This window comes from Oncorhynchus nerka, linkage group LG2, assembly GCF_034236695.1.
Source record: "Oncorhynchus nerka isolate Pitt River linkage group LG2, Oner_Uvic_2.0, whole genome shotgun sequence".
NCBI classification, from domain to species: Eukaryota; Metazoa; Chordata; class Actinopteri; order Salmoniformes; family Salmonidae; genus Oncorhynchus; species Oncorhynchus nerka.
Genome location: NC_088397.1, coordinates 44,660,313 through 44,685,816, shown reverse-complemented (window position 1 = coordinate 44,685,816; position 25,504 = coordinate 44,660,313). Strand labels below are relative to the sequence as shown.

The 25,504-nt window shown below is 42.0% G+C and overlaps 1 protein-coding gene across 12 annotated transcripts in view; it reads left to right on the top strand.

Annotated features, from left to right (window-relative positions):
- Positions 1-25,504, top strand: part of nav1b (neuron navigator 1b) — a 128,730-nt gene that overhangs the window by 10,583 nt on the left and 92,643 nt on the right. For all 12 annotated transcript variants that reach the window (XM_065026589.1, XM_065026587.1, XM_065026622.1 and 9 more), the window contains exons 2-3: positions 14,675-15,534; positions 15,785-15,873. In XM_065026589.1, coding sequence (XP_064882661.1) covers positions 14,702-15,534; positions 15,785-15,873 — 922 coding nt within the window. In that variant the 5' untranslated portion in view covers positions 14,675-14,701. The remainder of the gene's footprint in view (positions 1-14,674; positions 15,535-15,784; positions 15,874-25,504) is intronic.

The following is a 25,504-nucleotide window of genomic DNA, read 5'->3' as shown; positions in this document are numbered from 1 at the left end:
CGCGCACGCATGCACGCACACGCACACAGCATCTTTCGCACTCTCATACAGACCTCAGACAATGCCTGGGGTCACCAGTGGGTTGTCATATGGCCATCATGAGTTCAGCTGTAGACAGACAAAGAGCTGAGGACATGGCCGAGCAGAACTAATTCCCCTGGAGAAAGTCTGATTCCATTTTAGGCGCCTGTTGTTGCGCTGGCTATACAGGGAGTCTTAAGGGTAGCCTTGGAATATACACACGTGTTGTTGTTTGGTTAATATCTTGTTATTAGACAAGCAACATTGGCCACAGATTTTCATGCTAAAATAAAACAAGTAGATATGTGTTTCCATGAATGTACTTGTTGCGGATAAAAGGCTCTGCGTGATGACGTAGTGCACATTAAAATAACTTTTGCAGTTAAAAGCATGGACCCCATAAAAACGCAACAAGTTAAATGGGTTTCCATCATATTTTCACATCTGTTGATTGTTTTGTCACAACAAATGCTGCATTATCTAACGAATGAGCACACTCTGGTTTTGGCACGTGTGCTTTAGACAACAGCTCGCAGATACAGTGTAAGTAGGCCACCTACATGATGAGATTGTTATAGATAAGAGAGAGATGATTTATATTTGTCAAACTGCGGCAAAGCATCGATCATCATGTCGATCATCAAGACCCTTGATATTTAATTGAAAGGAGCATCAAGCTCATCACCATGCATTTTCACCACCCTGTGAAATTCTTCATAACTTATTTCATATGTAGCCTAATAAACTGCATGCTTTCCAGAGTTGTAGTGTTGACTAGAACATATCATCGTGTGACTCTAATACATTTTACTTACACAAAGAGATCCCATCTTGTCTAGCGTATTTTGTCGACGTTTGGAAAGTTTACAGTCAAGATGTGAGGGTAGGGGTGGAGTCAATATGTGAGGGTAGGGGTGGAGTCAATATGTGAGGTTAGGGGTGGAGTCAATATGTGAGGGTAGGGGTGGAGTCAATATGTGAGGGTAGGGGTGGAGTCAATATGTGAGGGTAGGGGTGGAGTCAATATGTGAGGGTAGGGGTGGAGTAAAGATGTGAGGTTAGGGGTGGAATCAAGATGTGAGGGTAGGGGTGGAGTCAAGATGTGAATGGTAGGGGCTGGAGTCAAGACGTGAGGTTAGGGGTGGAGTCAAGATGTGAGGGTAGGGGTGGAGTCAAGCTGGAGTCAAGACGTGAGGTTAGGGGTGGAGTCAAGACGTGAGGTTAGGGGTGGAGTCAAGATGTGAGGGTAGGGGTGGAGTCAATATGTGAGGGTAGGGGTGGAGTCTAATGCATACAGTAACATCAGTCATGTTTATGTATAGGATGTATCATTATGTCATGCTTGACTTTTTGTTTTCATTGTCAGAGATTGAATCACTGGTTGTGGCTGTCATTGGGCAACCCCATTGAGGGGCTGAGGGAGGGGTTGAAATATAGATTTGACATTTTCTAAACCCTAATATTCAGTGGGCGCCAGAACTGGGCCGTTACAAAAACAAATGTGCTCACTCTCTGGCTGTTAATAATCTTGCATCGAGTGGGAAGTCTGATCTGCTGTAAAACTCTGTCATTCTTTTCAGTCAGGCGAATGCCTCTCTCCAAACGGAAACCAAGCGTATAGTAATCTCTGCTACGCTAAGCCAAATGTAATCATGTAACAAATTTAAATGGATCAGTTCGACACAGCAGGAAGAGGAAGGGAGATTAATTATGTGCAGGATTTGTCAGATCCATATCAAATGGACTGAGAATGTACTTAATGCACTGAACAAAAATATAAACGCAACATGTAAAGTGTTGACCCAATGTTTCATGAGCTAAAATAAAAGATCCCAGACATTTTCCATATGCACAGATACACATTTTTTTTACATCCATGTTAGTGAGCATTTATCGTTTGCCAAGATACGCCATCCACCTGACATATATCTGATATATCAAGAAGCTTATTAAACAGCATGATCATTACATAGGTGCGCCTTGTGCTGGGGACAATAAAAGGCCACTCTAAATTATGCAGTTTTGACACCCAACACAATGCCACAGATGTCTCATGTTTTGAGGTTGCGTACAATTGGCATGCTGACTGCAGGAATGTCCACCAAAGCTGTTGCCAGAGAACTGAATGTTAATTTCTCTACCATAAGCCACCTCCAACATAATTTTTGAGAATTTGGCAGTACATCCAACCGGCCTCACAGCCACAGACCACGTGTATCGTGTTGTCAAAGTTGTGAACAGAGTGCCCCATGGTGGCAGTGGGGTTATGGTATGGGCAGGCATAAGCATCAAACAACAAAGAAAATGGCATTTTATCGATGGCAATTTGAATGCACAGAGATACACTGACAAGATCCTGAGGCCCATTGTTGTGCCTTTCGTCCGCCGCTATCACCTCATGTTTTAGCATGATAATGCACAGCCACATGTTTCAAGGATCTATACACAAATCATGGAAGCTGAAAATGTCCCAGTTCTTCCATGGCCTGCATACTCACAGACGTCACCCATTGAGCATGTTTGGGATGCTCTGGGTTGATGTGTACGACAGAGCGTTCCAATATCCAGCAACTTCACACAGCCATTGGAGAGGAGTGGGACAACATTCCAGAATCAACAGCTTGATTAATTATATGTGAAGGAGATGTGTGGCACTACATGAGGCAAATGGTGGTCACACCAGATACTGACTGGTTTTCTGAGCCACGCCCCTACCTTTTTTTAAAGGTATCTATGACCAACAGATGCATATCTCTATCCCAGTCAAGTGAAATCCATAGATTAGGTGCTAATGAATTTATTTAATTTGACTGATTTCCTTATATGAACTGTTACGCAGTAACATATTTGAAATTGTTGCATGTTGCATTTATATTTTTTCAGCACAAGTAGTCATATGGTGTGTGTATGTGTGCGTGTCTGTGGATGTTGTGAGCATTTGTCATGATTCAGACTCACCTTTCCCTTACACACACATAATTCAATACCATGTGATGTGAGGCGTCTGGCCCTGGAATGCTGCAAGGGAATACCACTAATGGCTGTTGATGTCATCCCCAGTGGAACAGACCACACCCATGCACACAGTCTGTACAGCTAACCTTGTGGGGACACACAATTCAGTCCCATTCAAAATCTTATTTTCCCTAACCCTAAACCTAACCTGTACCATAACCCTAACCTTAACCCTAGCTCCTAACGCTAACCCTAAAATTAACCCTAGTTCCTAAACCTAATTCTAACCCTAAAACTCATTCTAACATGAACCCTAAACCTCCTACAAATAGCATTTGACCTTGTGGGGACTAACAAAATGTCCCCAATTGGTTACATTTTTGGATTGTTTACTATTATAGTTAAACACGTCCACACACACACACACACACACACACACACACACACACACACACACACACACACACACACACACACACACACACACACACACACACACACACACACACACACACACACACACACACACACACACAGAGACATCTCACTGCACTTCTTCTGAACTTCTGAAGTAATCTCAATGTCATCTGTGATTATGGGAGGACTGGACTGAAATAGCAACCTGTGGTAACACAACATCTAGTGTATTGCAGAGGCAAGCTATGCTGCTTCAAGCATAAACTGAATCCACAAAACATTAGGAACACCTTCCTAATATTGAGTTGCACCCCTTTTGCTCTCAGAACAGACTCAATTCGTCGCGACATCCACGGGGTGTTGAATGCATTCCACAGCGATACTGCCCCTGTTGACTTCAATGCTTCTCACAGGCACTTAAATCTTTTGTCTTGCCTTATTCACCCTCTGAATGGAACACATACACAATCCATGTCTCAATTGTCTCGAGGCTTAAAAATCATTCTTTAACTTTTCTCCTCCCCTTCATCTACACTGATTGAAGTGGATTTAACAAGTGACATCAATAAGGGATCATAGCTTTCACCTGGTCAGTCTATGGCATGGAAAGAGCCTGTGTTCCTAATGTTTTGTACTCTCAGTGTATACTTTCTAAGATGTTCCCTCAAGGGCAAACTAAACTGTATGCTTCATCTACGTATGTCTGAAAATGTAGTTTCTGAATGTTTGCGGCAAACAAGGTGCTACTAAGTGTATAATTTGTATAACGGACGAAGGTCTCCATTAGCCTCTCTTACTGCCACGTCTCAGTGATGCTCACCACCACACCCTGTGTGTCCGGGCCAATGTGGACTCTGGTTTGGGCCGTCTGGTCCAGAGACACGCTCCAGTGGTAGTCTTTCCACCCTGACAAACCCAGAGTCTGGACACGTGTTTGCCTTGGAACCTTCAATCTGTTTGGCATGTGGTGTTTTCATGGAACTCTCATAGGAAGTGTCCCAAATGGCACCCTATGTAGTGCACCACCGTTGACCAGGGCTCTGGTCAAAAGTAGTGCTCTATATAGGGAATAGGGGTCACTTGAAACACATTGATCGACTTCTCATTGACCAGCTAGAATAGCTCGCGTTACAAATCAGAGAATTTGTGGTGGTGAGGTGAAGTGAAGGATGTTTATGTATAACCTAGTCTTAGACATTACCCCTCAATATAATAACATGGTAGTATATGGAATATATATCTGTGGCAGAAGTGATAGCAGCTTGGAAACGGGTGTGTGGATTCCTCCAAGAATGGTGTGTTCTATCACATCCAATCCATCTTATTATGTACTTCAGAGGAGACTGCTTAGTTCTCAAGGCACACCTCCGGATGGGGCATGTTATATGTCCGTAACGCAGTCTGACAGTTGATCAAGACGGTAGAGATCTTGCCAGCATGACGATGAAGAGGAAGACATGACAGTAGGATTACTGAATGCATAAACTCCTGATGAACTGTAGCATTGCTCAAAGGGAAACTCTGAGGCAATAATTCAGGACAACCAGGGAGAGTCTCATCCACCTCTACCTGCACAGAGAGGATCACATGTTTAAATTTGATATGCGTGAACTGAATCTCACTGCCACCACACCTTATAAGGTAAACTATATGCAGAACGGCAGGTATTCAATCTCCAGTGCTCCTTAAAACACTGTTGTACTATTCTGTATTCTACTGACCTACTTGTCAGCCCACATACAGATCTGTAGGCTAAGCAACACAGAACGATGGTCCCACGCCTACACTCTCTGCAGCATCAATGCTCACTGCACTCACTGCACTACAGCGTCATCCATTACTGCAGTAATAGTAAGAGTTCAATAGAGAACTGTGTCAGTTACATAACATGTTGACTGCAGTGGTCTTGCTTGTTTTTGTGGGATGTCACAGGGTTGGTTGGCACTGGCAGGGTGTACTTTCTCTCCTCTGACTACTGCTTTTAAAGTTTGGCCATTTTGGATTTGGCAAGTATTCTTTTGAAACAGACTGGTTTGGGATTAAGTGGAAAGTAAATGTGGAAAAACGAGTCAATGGACAACGAACAAGGTCACCGGTGTCTCTAAATTCCTGTTTAAGTTAGATAACTGAAATAATGACACCTCTACCTTTCCTTGCTTAATGGATTGAGGGATACGTAGTTGACTGAGGCTGCATGTGCGCTCTGTAGGAGAGACCTTTGAAAGTCTGTGTCATCATTGGACATGAATTGCTGCCCTGTAAACTGCCCTGCAGCATGATCTCAGCTGGGCGGCAGTGATATCATCACCATGGCCCAGGGCTGGATAGATTAGACCTTTAAAGTGACTAGTAAGGAATAAATTCCCCTTCTTAACTCACCCTCCCAAAGCCTGCAGTGGCTATGGCAGACAAAGTTCCAGGACTAATCCAACATATGCTGTGGGAGCTTAGAATTCCACTCAGTATTTAGTGTTTAAAATGGATTAAAACCCTTTTAATCGTGAACTAATTAGCTGTGATAACTGCTTAGATAGACGTGTGTGTCTCTATATGGCTGAATGTTGCAGGGCGACAATGTTTCAACAGCAAAATGGATGACATGTCAGGAAGTGTATCGGTTTTCTAATGGTGAAGGAGAGTCGGACCAAACTGCAGCGTGTAGATTACGATCCATGTTTTAATAAACAAACGTAACACGAATCTAAATACAATATCTACAAAAAAACAATAAACGTAATGAAAACCGAAACAGCCTAAACTGGTGCAACCGAACACAGACTCAGGACATCAAGACACTAAGGACAATCACCCACAATACAACCAAAGAATATGGCTGCCTAAATATGGTTCCCAATCAGAGACAACGATAACCACCTGCCTCTGATTGAGAACCACTCCAGACAGCCATAGACTTTCCTAGAACACCCTACTAAGCTACAATCCCACTAACATACACACCAAAACCCCCAGACAAAACACACCACAATACAAAAACTCCATGCCACACCCTGGCCTGACCCAATACATGAAGAAAAACACAAAATACTTAGACCAGGGCGTGACAGGAAGCATAGTTGCAGCTCTCGTTTATATTAGTGACTCTACTTGCCTCCATAAGATGCCAGTTTCAGCCAATCTATACTACCTTTCAAAAGTTTGGGGTCACTTAGAAATTTCCTTGTTTTTGAAAGAAAAGCACATTTTTTGTCCATTAAAATAACATCAAATTGATCAGAAATACAGTGTATACATTGTTCATTTTGTAAATGACTATTGTAGCTGGAAATGGCAGATTTTCTTATGGAATTTCTGCATAGGCGTACAGAGGTCCATTATCAGCAACCATCACTCCTGTGTTCCAATGACACGTTGTGTGAGCTATTCCAAGTTGATCATTTTTAAAGGCTAATTGATATTTTGTTGTACTGATTAAAGAAGCAATAAAACTTCTTTAGAAGTGCGTGTCTGCATGCACGCACACACATGCAGACACACACACATTCCTTCAGGAGAGTGCCTGCTGCATAGCTGCTGTAATTGCATTAGAATGTATGACGGATTGAGGACTGAGCTTGACTAGCTTGAGTGAATGAGGCACAATTGGATTAGTAGCGATCTGTTCTGGGAAACGGAAGGGCTGGCACACTGGTCTCCCAGTATCTGTTATCTAGGTGGCAGTGATGGGAACACTGGGACCCAGCTGTGGACGGGTGATCCTGGTGGTACACTTTGGCCTGTCTCATGGCATGTCTCTTATTCGCCTCTGTGGATTTAGATGTATCATCTGCTATGTCTTATCCACATCACAGAGAGAACGGACAGAGTTGTTTTAAATTTGGTCTATTTTAAACTATTGTAAATAATTAGCTTACATAAACACACATACAGTGCATTCAGAAAGTTTTCAGACCACTTTACTTTTTCCAAATTTTGTTGTGTTACAGCCTTATTCTAAAATGTATTACATTTACATGTTTCCTCGTCAATCTACACACAATACCCCATAATGATCAAGCAAAAACAGGTTTTTAGACATTTCTGCAAAGGTATTTAAAATAAAAAATACTGAAATATCACATTTATATAAGTATTTAGACCTTTTACTCAGCACTTTGTTGAAGCACCTTTGGCAGCGATTACAGCCTTGAGTATTCCTGGGTATGACGCTACAAGCGTGGCACACCTTTATTTAGGGAGTTTCTCCCATTCTTCTCTGCAGATCTTCTCAAGCCCTGTCAGTTTGGATGAGTAGCGTTGTTGCACAGCTATTTTCAGGTCTCTCCAGAGATGTTTGATCAGGTTCAAGTCCGGGCTCTGGCTGGGCCAATCAAGGACATTCAGAGACTTGACCCAAAGCCACTCCTGCGTTGTCTTGGCTGTGTGCTTAGGGTCGTTGTCCTGTTGGAAGGTGAACCTTCACCCCAGTCTGAGGTCCTGAGCGCTCTGGAGCATGTTTTCATCAAGGATCTCTCTGTACTTTGCTCTGTCCATCTTTCCCTCCATCCTGACTAGTCTCCCAGTCTCTGCTGCTGAAAAACATCCCACAGCATGATGCTGCCACCACCATGCTTCACCGTAGGGTTGGTGCCAGGTTTCCTCCAGATGTGACATTTGGCATTCAGGCCAAACAGTTCAATCTTGGTTTCATCAGACCAGAGAATATTGTTTCTCATGGTCTGATAGTCTTTAGGTGCCTTTTGGCAAACTCCAAGCTGGCTGTCATGTGCCTTTTACTGAGGAGTGGCTTCCGTCTGGCCACTCTACCATAAAGATCTGACTGAGTGCTGCAGAGATGGTTGTCCTTCTGGAAGGTTCTCCCATCTCCACAGAGGAACTCTGGAACTCTGTCAGAGTGACCATTGGGTTCTTGATCACCTCCCTGATCAAGGCCCTTCTCCCCCGATTACTCACCCGGGAGGAAAGCTCTAGGAAGAGTCTTGGTGGTTCCTAAATTCTTCCATTTAAGAATGATGGAGGCCACTGTGTTCTTGGGGACCTTCAATGCTGCAGAATTGTTTTGGTACCCTTACCCAGATCTGCGCCTTAACACAATCCTGTCTCAGCGCTCTATGGACAATTCCTTCGACCTCAAGGGTTGGTTTTTGTTCTGACATGCACAATCAATTAAATTTACCACAGATGGACTTCAACCAAGTTGTAGAAACATCTTAAGGATGATCTTTGGAAACAGGATGCACCTGAGCTCAATTTTGAGTCTCATAACAAAGGGTCTGAATACTTATGTAAATAAGGTATTTCTGTTTTTATTTATTTTTTAATACATTTTCACAAAATTCTAAAAACCTGTTTTCGCTTTGTCATCACGGGACATTGTGTTGCAGATTGATGAGGATATTTTGTTGTCGTTGTTGTAATACATTTTTGAGTAAGGCTGTAACGTAACAAAATGTGGAAAAAGTCAAGGGGTCTGAATATTTTCCGAATGCACTGTACATACAACAATGTAGGTCTCTCTTGGGAAATGCAAGTTGTATCTCAAAAAGGCTAACCTCGTTAAGTACAACAACACAAGTATGCACAACTATGCTCCAAGCGCTTCCTGTGTTTGTAAGCAGACAAACTGAATCGTTGTGTTAACCCCATTATAGCCCTAGCTATTTATTGGTTAGTGAACATAAGGAATATTAATCCGATTCTAGATCCCGTTTCATCATTTTGAGCTTTATCTGTAAATCTGCATCCTGATTATTAAACAGCAGAACAATAGATGCCAATGATCCTATTACAGTAACACTTAGACCAGAATTATGATAATTGGTAGATAAGTATGTGAAACACACCGCGAGCACTTCTTTCTTTCCAACAAGCTCATTTTCCAATCACTCGAGCGATGGTTATCACGAGACAGAGATGTGAAAGGGATATAGAGGAAGCCGATGCCGTTCTGCTGGAGGCCATGTTGAAAGACAAAGCAGAGCAGTGAGCCGTCATGGAGATACAGCGTCTCAGCCCCGCTCAACCACTGTCTTCTCACTGGGGGCCTTGAGCCAAATGTAAGGCGAGACACAGTGTTGTGATGCTTCCGCCTCTGATCCCCCCCCCCCCCCCCCCCACACACCACACACCTGTTTGTCTGTGTGTGGGGGCGAATGTGTGTCACTGTGTGTTGCCTTGTGTGTGTGGGTGGATGTTGGTTTGTGTGTCAGTGTCTGACTATGTGTCCGTGCATGTGTTTGTGCCCCCCCAGCCTCTGGGACTCTGATCAGAACTTAGGAAATGGATCAAGATATAATGCAAGTATAGTATAGTATAGTTAGCAATTTTCCAGGATGCTTGTTTATTAAAATTAGCCACTTCCATGGGTGATTTATAAACATTTGGATTACAAGAGAGCAAAAAATGAAGACCACTACACATTTCAAATATCACATTGGGAATATAAAACCATGGGAAGTTATTTCTAATTACACCCTTTTCAATCCCGTTGATCTTCAAGATCTGAATGACTGTTTGGAAATCCAGGACATTTACAACCCTCATCTGAATATCACCTCACAATAGTTTTTGTATTTTTTTATATTCTGTTTTGTTTTTCCATGTGAATTTTAACACGACTTAATCAAGACCAGTACAAGTCTTAGGTTCAACATAAAGAGATGTAGGCAGAACTAGCCTCGAAATGTCCTCAGCTTTGGGTAGTAAGACAAGGCCCTGAATTTTAAGGTCTCTCTGCAACCAGCTATTAAAATGGCATTTTTCCTTGTGTATTTTAGAGAGAACATTGAGTAATTCTATTGGAAGTTGATTTGTATATTTAACAACTGGTTGAAACAACGTTGTTTCCACATCATTTCAATGAAATTCTGTAGAGCCAATGTGGAATAGATGTTCCACATTACCACTGGGTACAATTGACATCTGTGCCCAGTGGGATGGTTCAATACAGGCTGATTGTTGGTATGTTTACTGGGCTGGGGCAGTAATGCTGGCTGTGTGGTTTGATGTTTGCCCGTTGGAAGGAGCTGTGCTGAATGTCAAAATCAAACAGTGACGGACCATGAACTCAGGGGATAGCTTGACATGATGTCACACAAAAATATGAATCACTGTATGTGTGCGTGTGTGTTGTGTACGAGATTGAATAAGTGCGAATGACAGCGAGGGGAGTGGGTTAGTGCAGAAGAAAATACATTAAACATAAACAGGCTGTTAAAATATATTCAAGCCTCGTTCTTAGTGCTTCCATTGGCTCATTTGTGTCCAGCATCCTCTGACCCACACACTCACACACTCTCTTTAACGCAACACGTGGGTCTTACATTGCATTCAACTGCGTTATAGGTTTATCCCATTGCAGTGGTTAGCAGTTGGTATGGAACACTGACATATGCAGGACTGCTTAGGACTTATAGAGGAATTACTCTGGCTGGCGTGGGACAGGAAGTCTGCAGTTAGGTGAGAAAATAACTGTACTTTCTATTTCAGTCTATTGAGCTATTTTCAGATCAGATTCATATTACTGCTTTACAATTGTACAAATTCTACTATATGTCTAAAATAGTAAACTCTCTGTTTTACTCCTTTGCTATTACCCTTCGTAGGAGGAGATGTGTCACTCCACTGTCATTAATGCCAAACATATTCATTTTAATTAGTGTGTGTGTGTGTGTGTGCACGTGTGTGTGTGCACGTGCATGTATGTGGCAACATCTGCTGCTCTACTACAAGGCCTATATACACTAAAAGACCTGCTCGTCGAACATCTCATTCTAAAATCAGGGTCATTAATATGGAGCTGGTCCCCCTTTTGCTGCTATAACAGACTCCACTCTTCTGGGAAGGCTTTCCACTAGATGTTGGAACATTGCTGCGTTGACTTGCTTCCACTCAGCCATAAGAGAATTAGTGAAGTCGGGCACTGATGTTGGGCGAATAGGCCAGGCTCGCAGTCAGCGTTCCAATTCATCCCAAAGGTGTTCGATGGGGTTGAGGTCAGGGCTTTGTGCAGGCCAGTCAAGTTCTTCTACACCGATCTCGATAAACCATTTCTGTATGGACCTCACTTTGTGCACTTCTGCATTGTTATGCTGAAAAAGGAGGTAGCCTAGTAGTTAGAGGGTTGGACTAGTAACCGAAAGGTTGCAAGATCGAATCCCCGAGCTGACAAGGTAAAAATCTGTCATTCTGCCCCTGAACAAGGCAGTTAACCCGCTGTTCCTAGGCTGTCATTGAAAATAAGAATTTGTTCTTAACTGACTTGCCCTGTTAATAAATTAAGGTAAAAAAATATATAATAATAAAAAGGGCCATCCCCAAACTATTGCCACAAAGTTGGAAGCACAGAATCGTCTAGAATGTCATTGTACGCTGTAGCGTAAAGATTTCCTTTCGCTGGAACTCATGAAGCTCCCGATGAACAGTGTTGTGCTGACATTGCTTCCAGAGACAGTTTGGAACCTGGTAGTGAGTGTTGCAATCGAGGACAGAAGATTTTTATGCGCTACGTGCTTCAGCACTCGTTCTGTGAGCTTGTGTGGACTACCACTTTGTGGCTAAGCCGTTGCTGCTCCTAGACGTTTCCACTTCACAATAACAGCACTTACAGTTGACCGGTGCAGCTTTAGCAGGGCAGAAATTTGACTAACTTACTTGTTGAAAAGTTGGCATCCTATGACGGTGCCACGTTGAAAGTCACTGAGGTCTTCAGTAAGGCCATTCTACTGACAATGTTTGTCTATGAAGATTGCATGGCTGTGTGCTCAATTTTATACACCTGTCAGCAACGGGTGTGGCTAAAATAGCCAAATCCACTAATTTGAAGGGGTGTCCACATACTTTTGTATATATAGTGTGTGTGTATATGAGCTGTTCCGTCGTCAGGATTGTGGAATAATTCTAATGTTAAGGTAAAATTGGAAAGGGAGAACGCTGATCCGAGAGCAGTGCTATCTTTCTTTCGATCCGATCCGTATCAACACATGCCTCAACGGACGCACCTAGCGAACGTTCTCTCGGCGAGGTGTTTTAGGGAAACGCATGTTACATCTTCGGCTGTTGTATGAAAGATGCATCGTTAGAACACTCATACGCCTAAATTCCACCCCTGTCGGGAAACTTGGTCCTGTTCTGTTTATCTCCACTCCAGTGATTACTGAGTGGTTAATCTGGAACAGAGACACGGTGCCATGTGTTGTGCAAGGGAGGTAAATAGGGATAAAACATCTACATGTCCAATTATATACTTCACTGAGTATCTTAGAAGTGATTGCCTCTGGCAATCTAATGTGCAGCTGTAGCACACCACGTCAACAAGTACCCCACGGTACAGATAGCTGGTGCTGGTTTGTTGTGATATGAGGGTGGTAGATAGGGGCTGGGTGTTGATGGGGAGGCCATGGTTCGCTAAGCCCAGGGAGGAGGAGTGGTGGAGCATGTCCAAGGGACCAGAGCAGACGTTGGGGTGGGGTGCTGCTGGCACCACCTTAAAGGGCCGGCGGTCCTGCTAAGTGTGCCAAACGGTGTCAGTCGGTCACAGACTCTCCCAGCATGCAGTTCACTGGAGGGGAGAGCCTCATGTTGGAATATGTTTGTGGCAAAGCTGCTTCAACCTTAACAAGTAATATTGATGATATAGATCATTCTAACAAAGATATATTTGAATTGACTTTCATGACACTCCAATCTTATCCACACGCATTCGTAAGTCTCTGTTTAAATGATATTTGAAGAGGAAATACAGTAAATCTATAGACTGTAACCCCCTCTCTCTCTGTCAGACAGACAGCCTGGTATGCACATCTGTTGTCCAGTATACAGTGGAACAAATGTTACAATAAGCATGCTGTGTCTTCCGTCTCCTACGGATTGCAAGAACACGATCCACTGTATAACTTCTTATTTCAGACAGACACATGCGCGTGTTCTCCCTAGTCTACCACAAAGCAGGACCACACACATCGAGCTTTAAAACAATGCTCAATTTCTTTCAGATTGATTCCATATGATGTGTACAGTAAGCTAGCTACTGATATTTGCCAGTCTGGAAGTAAAAGACCATGAAAAAGGCAACAACTTAGAATCAATCAATTGTAACATGACAACAGTTTTGATGATTTTCGCTGGGTCTTATACAAATGGAAATGAACGCTAACAGTTTTTCTCAATCGCATTCAAGCAATTTTGGGATCTGTGTTGAAAGGTATTTAGATCAGAACAGCAATGATCAAATGCTCAAATAGGCCTACAGAACTTCTGATCATTTTCTCGCCCTTAGTACCAGACTTGCAACATCTTAGACCTTTTGCAAAAAAAATTAAACAGATGTCATCAGTTAATACAACAATCCACTGTATAGTGTTTTGTTCACAGAATATTAAAACATTGCAAGAGAAATGTGTGCAATTGTGTTGCACACTGTTTTCGGCAATAACTAAATACTACTTAATCACCCCATCAGTGCCATACCATGTACAATATATGGAAAGTTAAAGGCAAAGGGGAATGTCTACAATATGTTTTACAATACTGTGGACATGCAGGGAATGACGTTGGGTTCCTTCTAAGTAACTTTGGGTTACTATTCAGTCATTATCGCCAACATTTTGACCTTCCATTATAGAGCTTTGCTTTGGTGTGAATTGAGGCCTGTACATTCATTTCAGTTGTGTTCCTCCTTTGTATTCACCTTTCCTTTTTTCTATTGTGGATTGTGTTTCTGTGCTCCAATGAAAAGTCTACAAAACTGTGAGCAAACCAGCCTTTGCACTGAATACATGGAATTGGATTAAGATGGTACTGATGACAGAATCCTCCACCCAATGTGATTATTCTTTTTTTTAATAAAAAATGGTTTATCAGGAATAATATTTGATGTGTATGATATTGTTCGGTCAAATATACGTAAAAAGGAGAGTAATTTCCCATAATTCTGCACTTTTGTAAAGTTGTACTCCTAATTTTGATCATCATGATTTAGTGACTGCAAAGAAAATGCATTGATCTACTAAGATTTTTAAAAGACAGACTAACTTTCTGTTTTGTCTGTTTGGACTCAAGAGATAAGTATGGTTGCGTGAATGTTTTTGCAGGAAGTCGTGCTCATTTATATTAGCAATTTTGACGGTATATGTCGATGTATTTATGTTTTGAGAAGGTAGCTACATTTTCAAAACGCGAAAAACCCACAGAGTTTTGTGTCTTGTGGAATCTGTTTTGAAAATCCACAACAGTTGTTCCATAAAATTGTTGTAGGCGATTGAGAAAAAGTGTAAATATGAAATATGGAGAGCGGTATGTCATTTATTTATTCTTTTTCTTTCAGAAACTGTCCCAGTGATATTCATTGACCATGAGCGGCGGTGTCAACATTAAGAACATGTCTCAGGCCCAACCAGGCTCAGGTCTGGTTTCTGGTATCCCCCTACCCCGGAGCATGATCCCCCTCTCCAGACTGGACCCCAAACACCAAGGGGGCGGCGGCCTCCATAACTCCACAGCACAGTTTCAGCTCAGCGCCAAAACGCATCCCTCCTCCTCCTCCACCTTTTCAAATGAGCTGCAAAGAGGTGCAGCTTTGAAGAGCCACCTGCTGCAGCAGAGGGGTGGTATCTGTTCCCCTTGTCCCCCATCCAGAGCCTCCTATGCCCCAGAGAGAGGCACAGGCAGCCGGTCAGCCTACAGCAGCCCCCAGGTTCCCAAGAGGCAAGCTCCACCACCACGCTCCAAGGACACCCTTGACCTCCGCAGCAGCAGCGCGCTATCCGAGAAGGCTTTGCGAGAACTTCACGTCAGGAGAAACGCCAACAGGAACTGGGCCTCAGGCGAGGTTTGCCCCAGAAGTCTGGATGACAATGGAGACGCACAGGATGCCTTGTGCAAGCTCTCTGGTGGTAATGTCCACTCAGGCCAAAGCCGGGGTAGATTCTCCCACATTAAAGCAGGGAACGGGAACCTGATCACCTCTGTGTTGACGACCACCCATACATGCCAGGAGCGTAGGGAACCGGGAAAGCTCTCCAGCCAAGGCATGGGCATGTCTGAGAGAGATATGTCCACCAACAAACCCAGAGAGTCCCATCAGAGCCAGGGTGGTGGTGATGGCAGTCAGACAGTCAGTGTGCCACGCCGAGGGATTGAGCCAGCCCAAGTCAACATGGCCACTGTGGCACCTTTCACGTTCAGGTGATGGCAGTGTTTCACATTTTTAGACGGATAACATCACCGTTACTCTACTGTACACTCACTGGCTGTATGTCCTGGAATACATTCTAGACAGAAAACATGATCAGAGAATATGTATTTGTTCTGCATATCAATTAGGTGTAATTCCCTCGCAAAGCTGACTTCTGTATTCAAGTCATTATAATTAGGCATATTGCCTGTGCATGATGTTGTATCATTCTGTGAAGTGACGGTCATGCTGTGTGTGTAGGTTGCAGGCCCAGGATGGTGATACCTCCTCTCTGGAGGACCTGAGTGACTGCTCCTCTGACTCCATGGAGGTGTGCTGTGATGACCTGGGTGAGTCACATTCATTCACTGCATGTCTTTCCCCCGTCACATTACAGTATATTACAGTAGGCCAATTAGGTAAAGTATTCTGCCACACTTGGAATCCAACCAAGAATAAATGATTTAAAAACAAACGGGTTTTGTTGAGTAAATTCAACTTCCGTTAAAATATCTCTTGGACATCCTTTTCTTTTTGCCAATTTATTGAAGATACTGTATGTCTGTGGGTTTTACTGCCCATGTCCTACACCACTAGGATTAAGGCTTAGGTGTTACATAAATCTGCAGACACAGGGGTTTTGGTACCAAATCTAGTCCTCCTGCTGTAGATGGTTATCGGAGCAGGCTTTCTGGGTATTTCTTTTTGTCGTTTTCAGCCACTTATCTGCGTCTAAAGGCTTGGCATCATCCCACAATTCCCCCCTGACAAATGTATCTGCTTGATTCTGGAGTTCTCATCTGGGCCTTGAAGGCCACATGTATAAAGAAACAGACTTAACTTTGGACATGATTTTGCAGCGCTGCGAAAATGATACCAGGAATAGTCGAACATATGGTAAGCATTGTACTTAGGTATCGTTAACCCATAGGATTTAGGATTTGATTTAGAATTTTAAGACCCCTTGAAGTATCAAACAAATAGTTAAAATACATTATTTGATTAAACATTTTTTTTGGGGGGAGGCACCTTACTGCTATTAGCCCATACAAACGCATTGACCAACAGATTCACTACATGGAACAACAGATAGTCCCCCCCCCAAAAAAAAATCTAAAGGATGTTTGTGTCTGTCCTACATCTGAGAGATATAAGAAAGATCAGGAAACATTTGTAACAATTTTTATTTATTTTTTACATGTATTTAAGCTCTTATTTTTGGCCCTAACATGTATGTATGTGTCTTCTGTTTCCCTCTACAACACTCACAGGCAGTGCAGGAGACATTAGAAGGGACTGTGACAAAATCACATTTGAAAGCAGTGCAGATCAACATGCACACACACACACACACACACACACACACACACACACACACACACACACACACACACACACACACACACACACACACACACACACACACACACACACATTACCAGATGATCCCAATACCTTTCTGTTGCAGTTCAGTCACTACAAGCTATAAATCCTTCAGACTGACATTTTCTCATATCTAGATATGTTATTTAGTTCATTATTGAAGTAATGACAGTAAGATTTAATTCAAACTCTTCATCAAATGTTTTTTTTTCTTCACATCTGTTTCTAATACCCCCAGGTGTCCTAAATAGAGAATCAAATAGCCTGATTGTCCATGTTTTTACTATCTTAAAACAATTCTGGGTTAAGGAAGTAGTATGTGTTTTGAATTTAAAAAAGCTATGGTCCCTGTCACAGGCAAGTTATGGACCTAAACTCAAACACTAATGAAAACATGAAAACATTTATCTATATCAAATAATACAATTTTGTCCATACAAATGTTTTCATATAAGTTATTGAACCATTTTTATTTTTGACACATAAACACCATCTCAAACCATCTCAGTGGCCTTGTGGTTAAAGTGTCTGCCCTGAGACTGGATTGTTGGGATTTCGATCCCCAGCCGAGTTCACAAAAGACTCTTTGGCGCTCAGCATTAAGCATTAAGGACATGGATTGGGGATAAGGCTCTGGTGCCTTCAGAAAGTACTCATACCCTTTGACTTACTCCAAATAGTGTTGTGTTTCAGCCTGAATTCAAAATGGATTAAAAAAAGAATTGCACCAATCTACACAAATAACCCAATAATCACAAAGTGAAAACAGTTTTTTTTTTTTTTTGAAAATGTATTGAAAATAAAATCCAGAAATATCTCAAGTATTCACACCGCTGAATCAATACATGTTAGAATTACCTTTGGCAGCGATACAGCTGTGAGTCTTTCTGGGTAAGTCTCTAAGAGCTTTGCACACCTGATTTGTACAATATTTGCACATTATGCTTTTAAATATTCTTCAAGCTCTGTCAAGATGGTTGTTGATCATTGCTAGACAGCCATTTTCAAGTTTTGCCATAGATGTCCAGGCCAATTTAAGTCAAAACTGTAACTAAGCCACTCAGGTACAATCAATGTTGCAACTCCAGTGTATAGTTGGCCTTATGTTATAATGTAGGTTTTTGTCCTGTTGAAAGGTGAATTTGTCTCCCAGTGTCTGGCACGTTTTCCTCTAGGATTTTGCCTGTGCTTTTATCAACAACAAAAAATAAATAATCCTAGTCCTTGCTGAGGACAAGCATACCCATAACATGATGCAGCCACCACCATGCTTAAAAATATGAAGAGTGGTACTCAGTTATGTGTTGTTTTTGCCACAAACATAACGCTTTGTATTCAAGTTAATATCTTTGCCAATTTTTTGGGTAATTAAGGTTAGTATTGTGGAGTAATTACAATGTTGTTGATAGATCCATCCTTAGTTTTCTCCTATCACAGCCATTTCTTTCCTCTCTGACAACTGAATTAGGAAGGATTTACTCCTGAAAAATACTCCTGAACGTATTTAGGCTTGCCATAACAAAGGGGTTTGAATACTTATTGACTAAAGATATTTCAGCTTTTCATTTGTTCATTTTGATTCATTTGTAAAATTGTCTAAACATAAATCCACTTTGATATTATGGGTATTGTGTGTAGGCCAGTGACACAATCTTAATTTAATCCATTTAAAATTCAGGTTGTAACAGAACACAATGTGTAAAATGTCAAGGGGTGTGAATACGTTTTGAGGGCACAGTACATCAAGTGGCTTCACACTACATAAACAGAAGATACTGTAGGCTCCTGCCCCTATAGGCCATTCTGGCTCAGACAGGGGGTGGCAGGTAGCCTAGTGGTTAGAGCGGATGCTACCATGATTACAGATGAATCGATGAATTATTCACGAATCGTGAATAATGATGAGTGAGAACGTTAGACGCACAAATATCATACCCCCAGGACATGCTAACTTCTCACCATTACAATAACATGGGGAGTTACTGTATCACCAGTACTCAATGACAGGTTAAAAATCAGGCTAAAACAAGGATTAAAAGATCAAAAAGTTAAGAGCATAAACTATATCTAACACGCTCTCCTCTATCCTTGCTTCCAACTGCCTCTCTACACATATATGCCTGTATTTCTATCATATACAATTAGCCAACCCTGATTCTACACACATTCCTCACACATTCAATTAACACACTTAACTGTTGCAGGTGAAATGGTTGAAAAACATGCAAATTGGTCCGTTGGCAGACCACTCCCTATTCTTGCCTAAACATCATAATGTTACCATGGTTACGCCATTGATTTTCAAATCTTACCAAAGTTGCCCTAATAAAGATGCAATAGTCTTTACAAGCCATAATGTTGAATAACCTATTTACACTTCCTTTACCGGTTCTACATGCTGTTGGTCCTTTTGGCGGTAGGATGTGGCAATGGGGTATCCACAAGAAAGTGTTGTCTACCTAATGTTGCAGGTTTTGTCGCTTATATTTTCAATCTTGACGCATTGCACGTGATTCACAACACGTAAGCAATAGCCAAATATCACCGAACGTAGAAGCACATTTCCTCGCAACCAGCTGAAAGTGTTTGCCGTTCGGTCTGTGGCTTCGGTTAGGCTCGGCCATATTGTGTAAGTGTTTGTCACGTGCGAATTTCATCAGTATGGAAAATAAAAACTGGAAATACAAACTGATATACAGACCTGCGTACTGAATGTTGCGTTGATAACACTTCCCTGTTATCAGATTACCACCGACATAGGGCCAAAATCAGTGGACAACAGGCAAAGTACGTTAAAATGATTTTTATTGTGTGTTTTTTGTTGTTGAATTGTACCCCTTTTTCTCCCCAATTCCGTGGTATCCAATTGTTTTTTTAGTAGTTACTATCTTGTCTCATCGTACGGGCTCGGGAGAGACGAAGGTTGAAAGTCATGCGTTGCAGTACAGCGCCCTTGACCACTGCGCCACCCGGGAGGCCCCCGTTGAAATGAAGTTCTGACTTGTATTGGGACTGTTCGGGAATGGTGAGCCTACATGTTAGAGACGAGTGTGTAAGTATTTCACTCTCGGATTCTAAAAGACAGAAGGCATGTCAACCCCAACAGATTACCTTGGTTCCCGAGCTGAGCATCTCAATAGGCACTAGGCTGCCTCCCTCCGGAGCCCCTGGAAAGTGTCCCCTTGGTCCATCTGACGTCCACCATTAAAGCTGTGGCAGCGGCTCTCCCCATGGCTCACTTCAGCATTGCGGATTCCCGAACCACTTCTCCATTTGTGCTCCACCCACGCTCCACCACCCGGCGGAAAGTCCCTCCAATCCAGCAACCACAAACGCCTCCAGGTTTTCATCCAGTTGCTCACCGCCTGTGGTTAAGCCTGTTCCACACCATCATTTAAAACACTGTTCCATAAAACCTTTGTCTTTAAAAAAAAAGTACAAATCATGAGTCTTCTCATTGTAGCTAGGGAAATCATCCCACTTCTGACACCATGTGTGACGAAGTTGGCATTCACCTCGTGCACATAAAAAGGTTTCTTTCAGTCTGGACTAGTTTTACTCCAAACATTTTTATGTGTTGTCAATAAATACACCGATGGGTTAAAATCAGGCTAAGAGCTAAAAGCAAGTATTACAAGTACAAAAAGGTAAGAGCATAAAATCTAGCAAAGATAGCTCTCCGCTCTCCTCTATCCTTCTGATTTTGCTTCTATGGCGGTCCGCAAACAATGGTTTAAGTGCATGCCTATCTGCTGGAATGTACAATCAATCAAAATCAGCCTAATCCTGTACTACCATAATAAAAACAAAAAATCTAGACCAAATAAATCCCTAACTTCTACCACACCCTCCCTCCTCCCACAAAAACCCTCCCAACCCCATTCAACCTTATCTATATCATGGTGAAACTCTCCACACTTGGAATTGTTCAGCAATTCAACAACCATTTCAACAGTAACAGAAGGGCCCCAACAGTAGGTCCACTTACTTACAGGTGCATCTATGTAAACTCCATCAGTCCGCACTGTAGTTCTACCAATCTGTTTTACGGACTCTGCATACGATTACATCATGACTGGTCCTATATATCTGAGCCTCTCTAGCCTCTCTCTGTACCTGGCATCCACCAAATGCTGCACTGTGTCCTCCCCCACAACTACAGCACTTAACCTTCACATTGCTTCCACATTCATCGTAATCATGTGCACCTCCACACTTGGTACATATCCCCCCCTTTACACTGAGCAGTGACATGTCCCATTCCTTGGCATTTAAAACACTGCAGTGCATATGGGACAAATTCTCTAACATTGAAACTAATGAATCCTATCTGTACTTTTCCCAGCAAGACCTTCTCAAAAACTCAGCATCGTTGATAGGCTTTAACTTATTTGACCCTCTTTCCTCCTGATCAACCTCTTGGCACCAATTACTCTGCCTCCCTTCACATTTTCTTTAATATCATCTGTGGACATATATATTGGGACCCCGGGGGTGACTCACATCCATCTCCACCCTTAGGATTACACACTCGCGTATAAGCACCAGGGACATGGTTTTTAATCTTCTTTCCATTTTCAGAATCTTCTCTTGCTGAGCCTGGCAACCGCACAATATTAGCAATCTACCATTTCCAATGAACCAAGCTAATTTGACTTCACCTACCTCTTTCTCTACGGTGTTTAGTTAGTCGGACTGGGTGTAAGTGAGGCCCTGTGGTCTCATCAAATACTATCACCACTTTCCTCTCCAACACATCATTACTCTTGCTTCATACCATGGCCCTCTTTATGCTTTCTTTACTAGACACTCCAATGCTTTCTGTACCATGATCTCTCTTCTTCCTATGTCTTTGAACCTCATCCTCCCGCTCCATACCATCAGAACTGACGCCCAGATTGTTTGCATTCCAGCCCAGCTGTTGCTTCACCAACTTTTTCTCAATTTCTCCCGCACTACTCGCCGCCATTTCCAACCTCCAACCCTCTCTTCCTCAGCTAGCTTTATTCCTGCTCTTCTCTTTCCTTCTACAACAACTTTCTGTCTTTCCTCATTTACTAACTGTATGTGTCATTCGATCAAGCGTCCGGATTGACTGTTTGCATAGGTTGTTTGGTGGTGGAACAGGAAATGGGACGATGATTCGATGATGTCAACGTCAGTCAAGGTACCTAGTCCCGCCTCTCTCAATACCCCTTCGGGGGGGGTGTTCCACTGTGAACTCCTGAAGTCCCAGATACTTTTCAGCTGCAGCCACAATGATGACCAACTTCTTTCCTTTCTTTGATACTTGTGCCGTACAGTTAACAGATAGTAATAATAATGTATTACATTTGTAATGATCTCTTCATTATTCAGAATAATCTCGCAGTTGCAATGACCGCTACAAAATCCAACTTAACCTTTTGCGACGAGCAATCCCGTAACCGGGAACCTATTTATAGCCTCAAGCTCATTACCATAACGCAACGTTAACTATTCATGAAAATCGCAAATAAAATGAAATAAATATATTTGCTCTCAAGCCTAGCCTTTTGTTAACAACACTGTCATCTCAGATTTTCTAAATATGCTTTTGAACCATAGCTAAACAAGCATTTGTGTAAGAGTATTGATAGCCTAGCATAGCATTAAGCCTAGCAGTCAGCATGCAACATTTTCACAAAAACAAGAAAAGCATTCAAATAAAATAATTTACCTTTGAAGAACTTCAGATGTTTTCAATGAGGAGACTCTCAGTTAGATAGCAAATGTTCAGTTTTTCCAAAAATATTATTTGTGTAGGACAAATCGCTCCGTTTTGTTCATCACGTTTGGCTACGAAAAAAACCTGTATCCAGGAGTCAAATTATCTCCACAAGCTCATTAGCATAACGCAACGTTAACTATTCATGAAAATCGCAAATGAAATGAAATAAATATATTAGCTCTCAAGCTTAGCCTTTTGTTAACAACACTGTCATCTCAGATTTTCAAAATATGCTTTTGAACCATAGCTAAACAAGCATTTGTGTAAGAGTATTGATAGCCTAGCATAGCATTAAGCCTGGCATTCAGCATGCAACATTTTCACAAAAACAAGAAAAGCATTCAAATAAAATCATTTACCTTTGAAGAACTTCAGATGTTTTCAATGAGGAGACTCTCAGTTAGATAGCAAATGTTTCGTTTTTCCAAAAAGATTATTTGTGTAGGACAAATCGCTCCGTTTTGTTCATCACGTTTGGGTAAGAAAAAACCCGAAAATTAAGTCATTACAACGCAAACTTTTTTCCAAATTAACTCCATAATATCGACAGAAACATGGCAAACGTTGTTTAGAATCAATCCTCAAGGTGTTTTTCACATATCTATCGATGATAAATCATTCGTGGCAGTTTGGTTTCTCCTCTGAAGAAATGGAACGCGCATGGACCTGGAGATTACGCAATAATTTCGACGCAGGACACCGGGCGGACACCTGGTAAATGTAGTCTCTAATGGTCAATCTTCCAATGATATGCCTTCAAATACTTCACAATGCTGCAGACACCTTGGGGAAACGACAGAAAGTGCAGGCTCATTCCTGGCGCATTCACAGCCATATAAGGAGACATTGGAACACAGCGCCTTCAGAATCTGGGGCATTTCCTGTATGAAATTTAATCTTGGTTTCGCCTGTAGCATTAGTTCTGGGGCACTCACAGATAATATCTTTGCAGTTTTGGAAACGTCAGGGTTTTTCTTTCCAAAGCTGTCAATTACATGCATAGTCGAGCATCTTTTCGTGACAAAATATCCCAAAATTAAAAGAGCTATCTCGAAGAAGTTAACACATAGCATATCCGGTTCTCTTGCTTGGCACACATTCCGTAACCATATCTTCAACACTGTCACTTGCTTTCTCAACTCTTTTGGTTGCCTCCACATAGGAGATCTGATGGACCATCCTGACTTTTGCCACCTCAACTTCCTTCAACATTACAGGGCACTCCAAGAGCTCTAACCCTCAACTACCATCGACACCTCGGAGATGACTCCCTTAGCAAGCGCCCTGCTCCGAAGTTCAAACCACGACACGTTGGATGTCAAGATTCTTGTGATTCCCACTGCACTTTCTCTCTGTTCCTCAGAAATACAATTAATCAGAACAAGCCCACTTCTGGTCACTCAAATTGACTCCACTTTTCCCAGCACCCGTTTGACCTTCCTCGAGATCTCATACGGGTCTCCCAGATATTCATCCTTATCCAAAAAACTTCATCCAAACAGGACACATATCCTTGCCTGCATTACACGTACCATCCACTTCAATTTTAGACGACTTCTTTTTTGTTCTATTCCTCGACGCAACTGTTTTCCATTGATCTTCTCCAACCCTACTCAACGCACTTCTTGTTTCTAACTCAGCAACAGTAGCGGTGCGTGGGTCAAATCACTGAGGAAGCCAAGCCCCCCCAAACCTATGTGTTGTGATAATTGCATTGCTTGCTGAAACAATAAGAAGACACAGTGGCAGAATAAATTCAACCACATCTTTGTTTTTATCACAAAACCGGATAGCAACTTCTGTCAGGTGAAGTCCACAAAGCACATTGCATGTACATTTACAGACCTACAGTATGGTCAAGCAAGTTACTGTTTCCAACATTTTCGGAAACAACTACTGATTTAGAACCACAGAGTTATCGCAAAGTCGCAAAGAATGATGATAGCTGACACCACTATTCCAGCACCATTTCAACATCATCAAATCACCTCTGCTTAGTTTAATACAGTGACAACTAAAAGATAGCAAAAACAATTCAGTCCAATCAACATAAGCTAAATAGCATATGCTGTGGCATTATATTATGATTTCTGTGTGTGTGTTTGCATGTGTGTGTTATTGTGTGTGTGTGTGTGTGTGTGTGTGTGTGTGTGTGTGTGTGTGTGTGTGTGTGTGTGTGTGTGTGTGTTTGTGTCTGTGTGTTCGTACAAGTAGAAAAACATGTTGACTCACCCTACTTGTAGAGAAACGCTAATGCCATCCTCCTCTCTTTCATGTTGACAAAATTATCTATCACTCTGTCTATCTATCACTATTTTTTGTTGTCCTAGCCTACCTGGCTAAAATGCTTGCTCGCTAGCCTAACTTCCATTCATGGGCAACGTTAGCTAGTTAACATGAGCCTTCAACATCTAGCTGCATATTGAACTTCCATACTCTCAGGCCAGGCGCACAACAATGTATGAATTAATGGTTGGATCTGAATCGTCGTTATAATCATTGGCCAATACAGAGAATTAAGTAAAACCTAAAGTCCAAATCTCTATATCCTTCCATGACTAATTTAGGAAAGTCTCAATTTTAGCTAGCTAACTAACCACCGGAGGACAACAACACAACGCGATGCAACAATTCAAGTTTCTGTCAATGACGTATGCTATGCTCTCAATCGGATTGGATAGGAGTGATGCCAAAATACAAGCTGGCTTCCCTTAACACTTTTTTTTTGGTGCGCCAGGACCATTCACAGTTGAGCTCGCTCAGTTTAGATCAAAGCTGATTGGACATTTTTTTTATACTTTTTATGTCAAGAGAGGCCAAATGTTCACTGGCTTTCCTTACCAATGCTA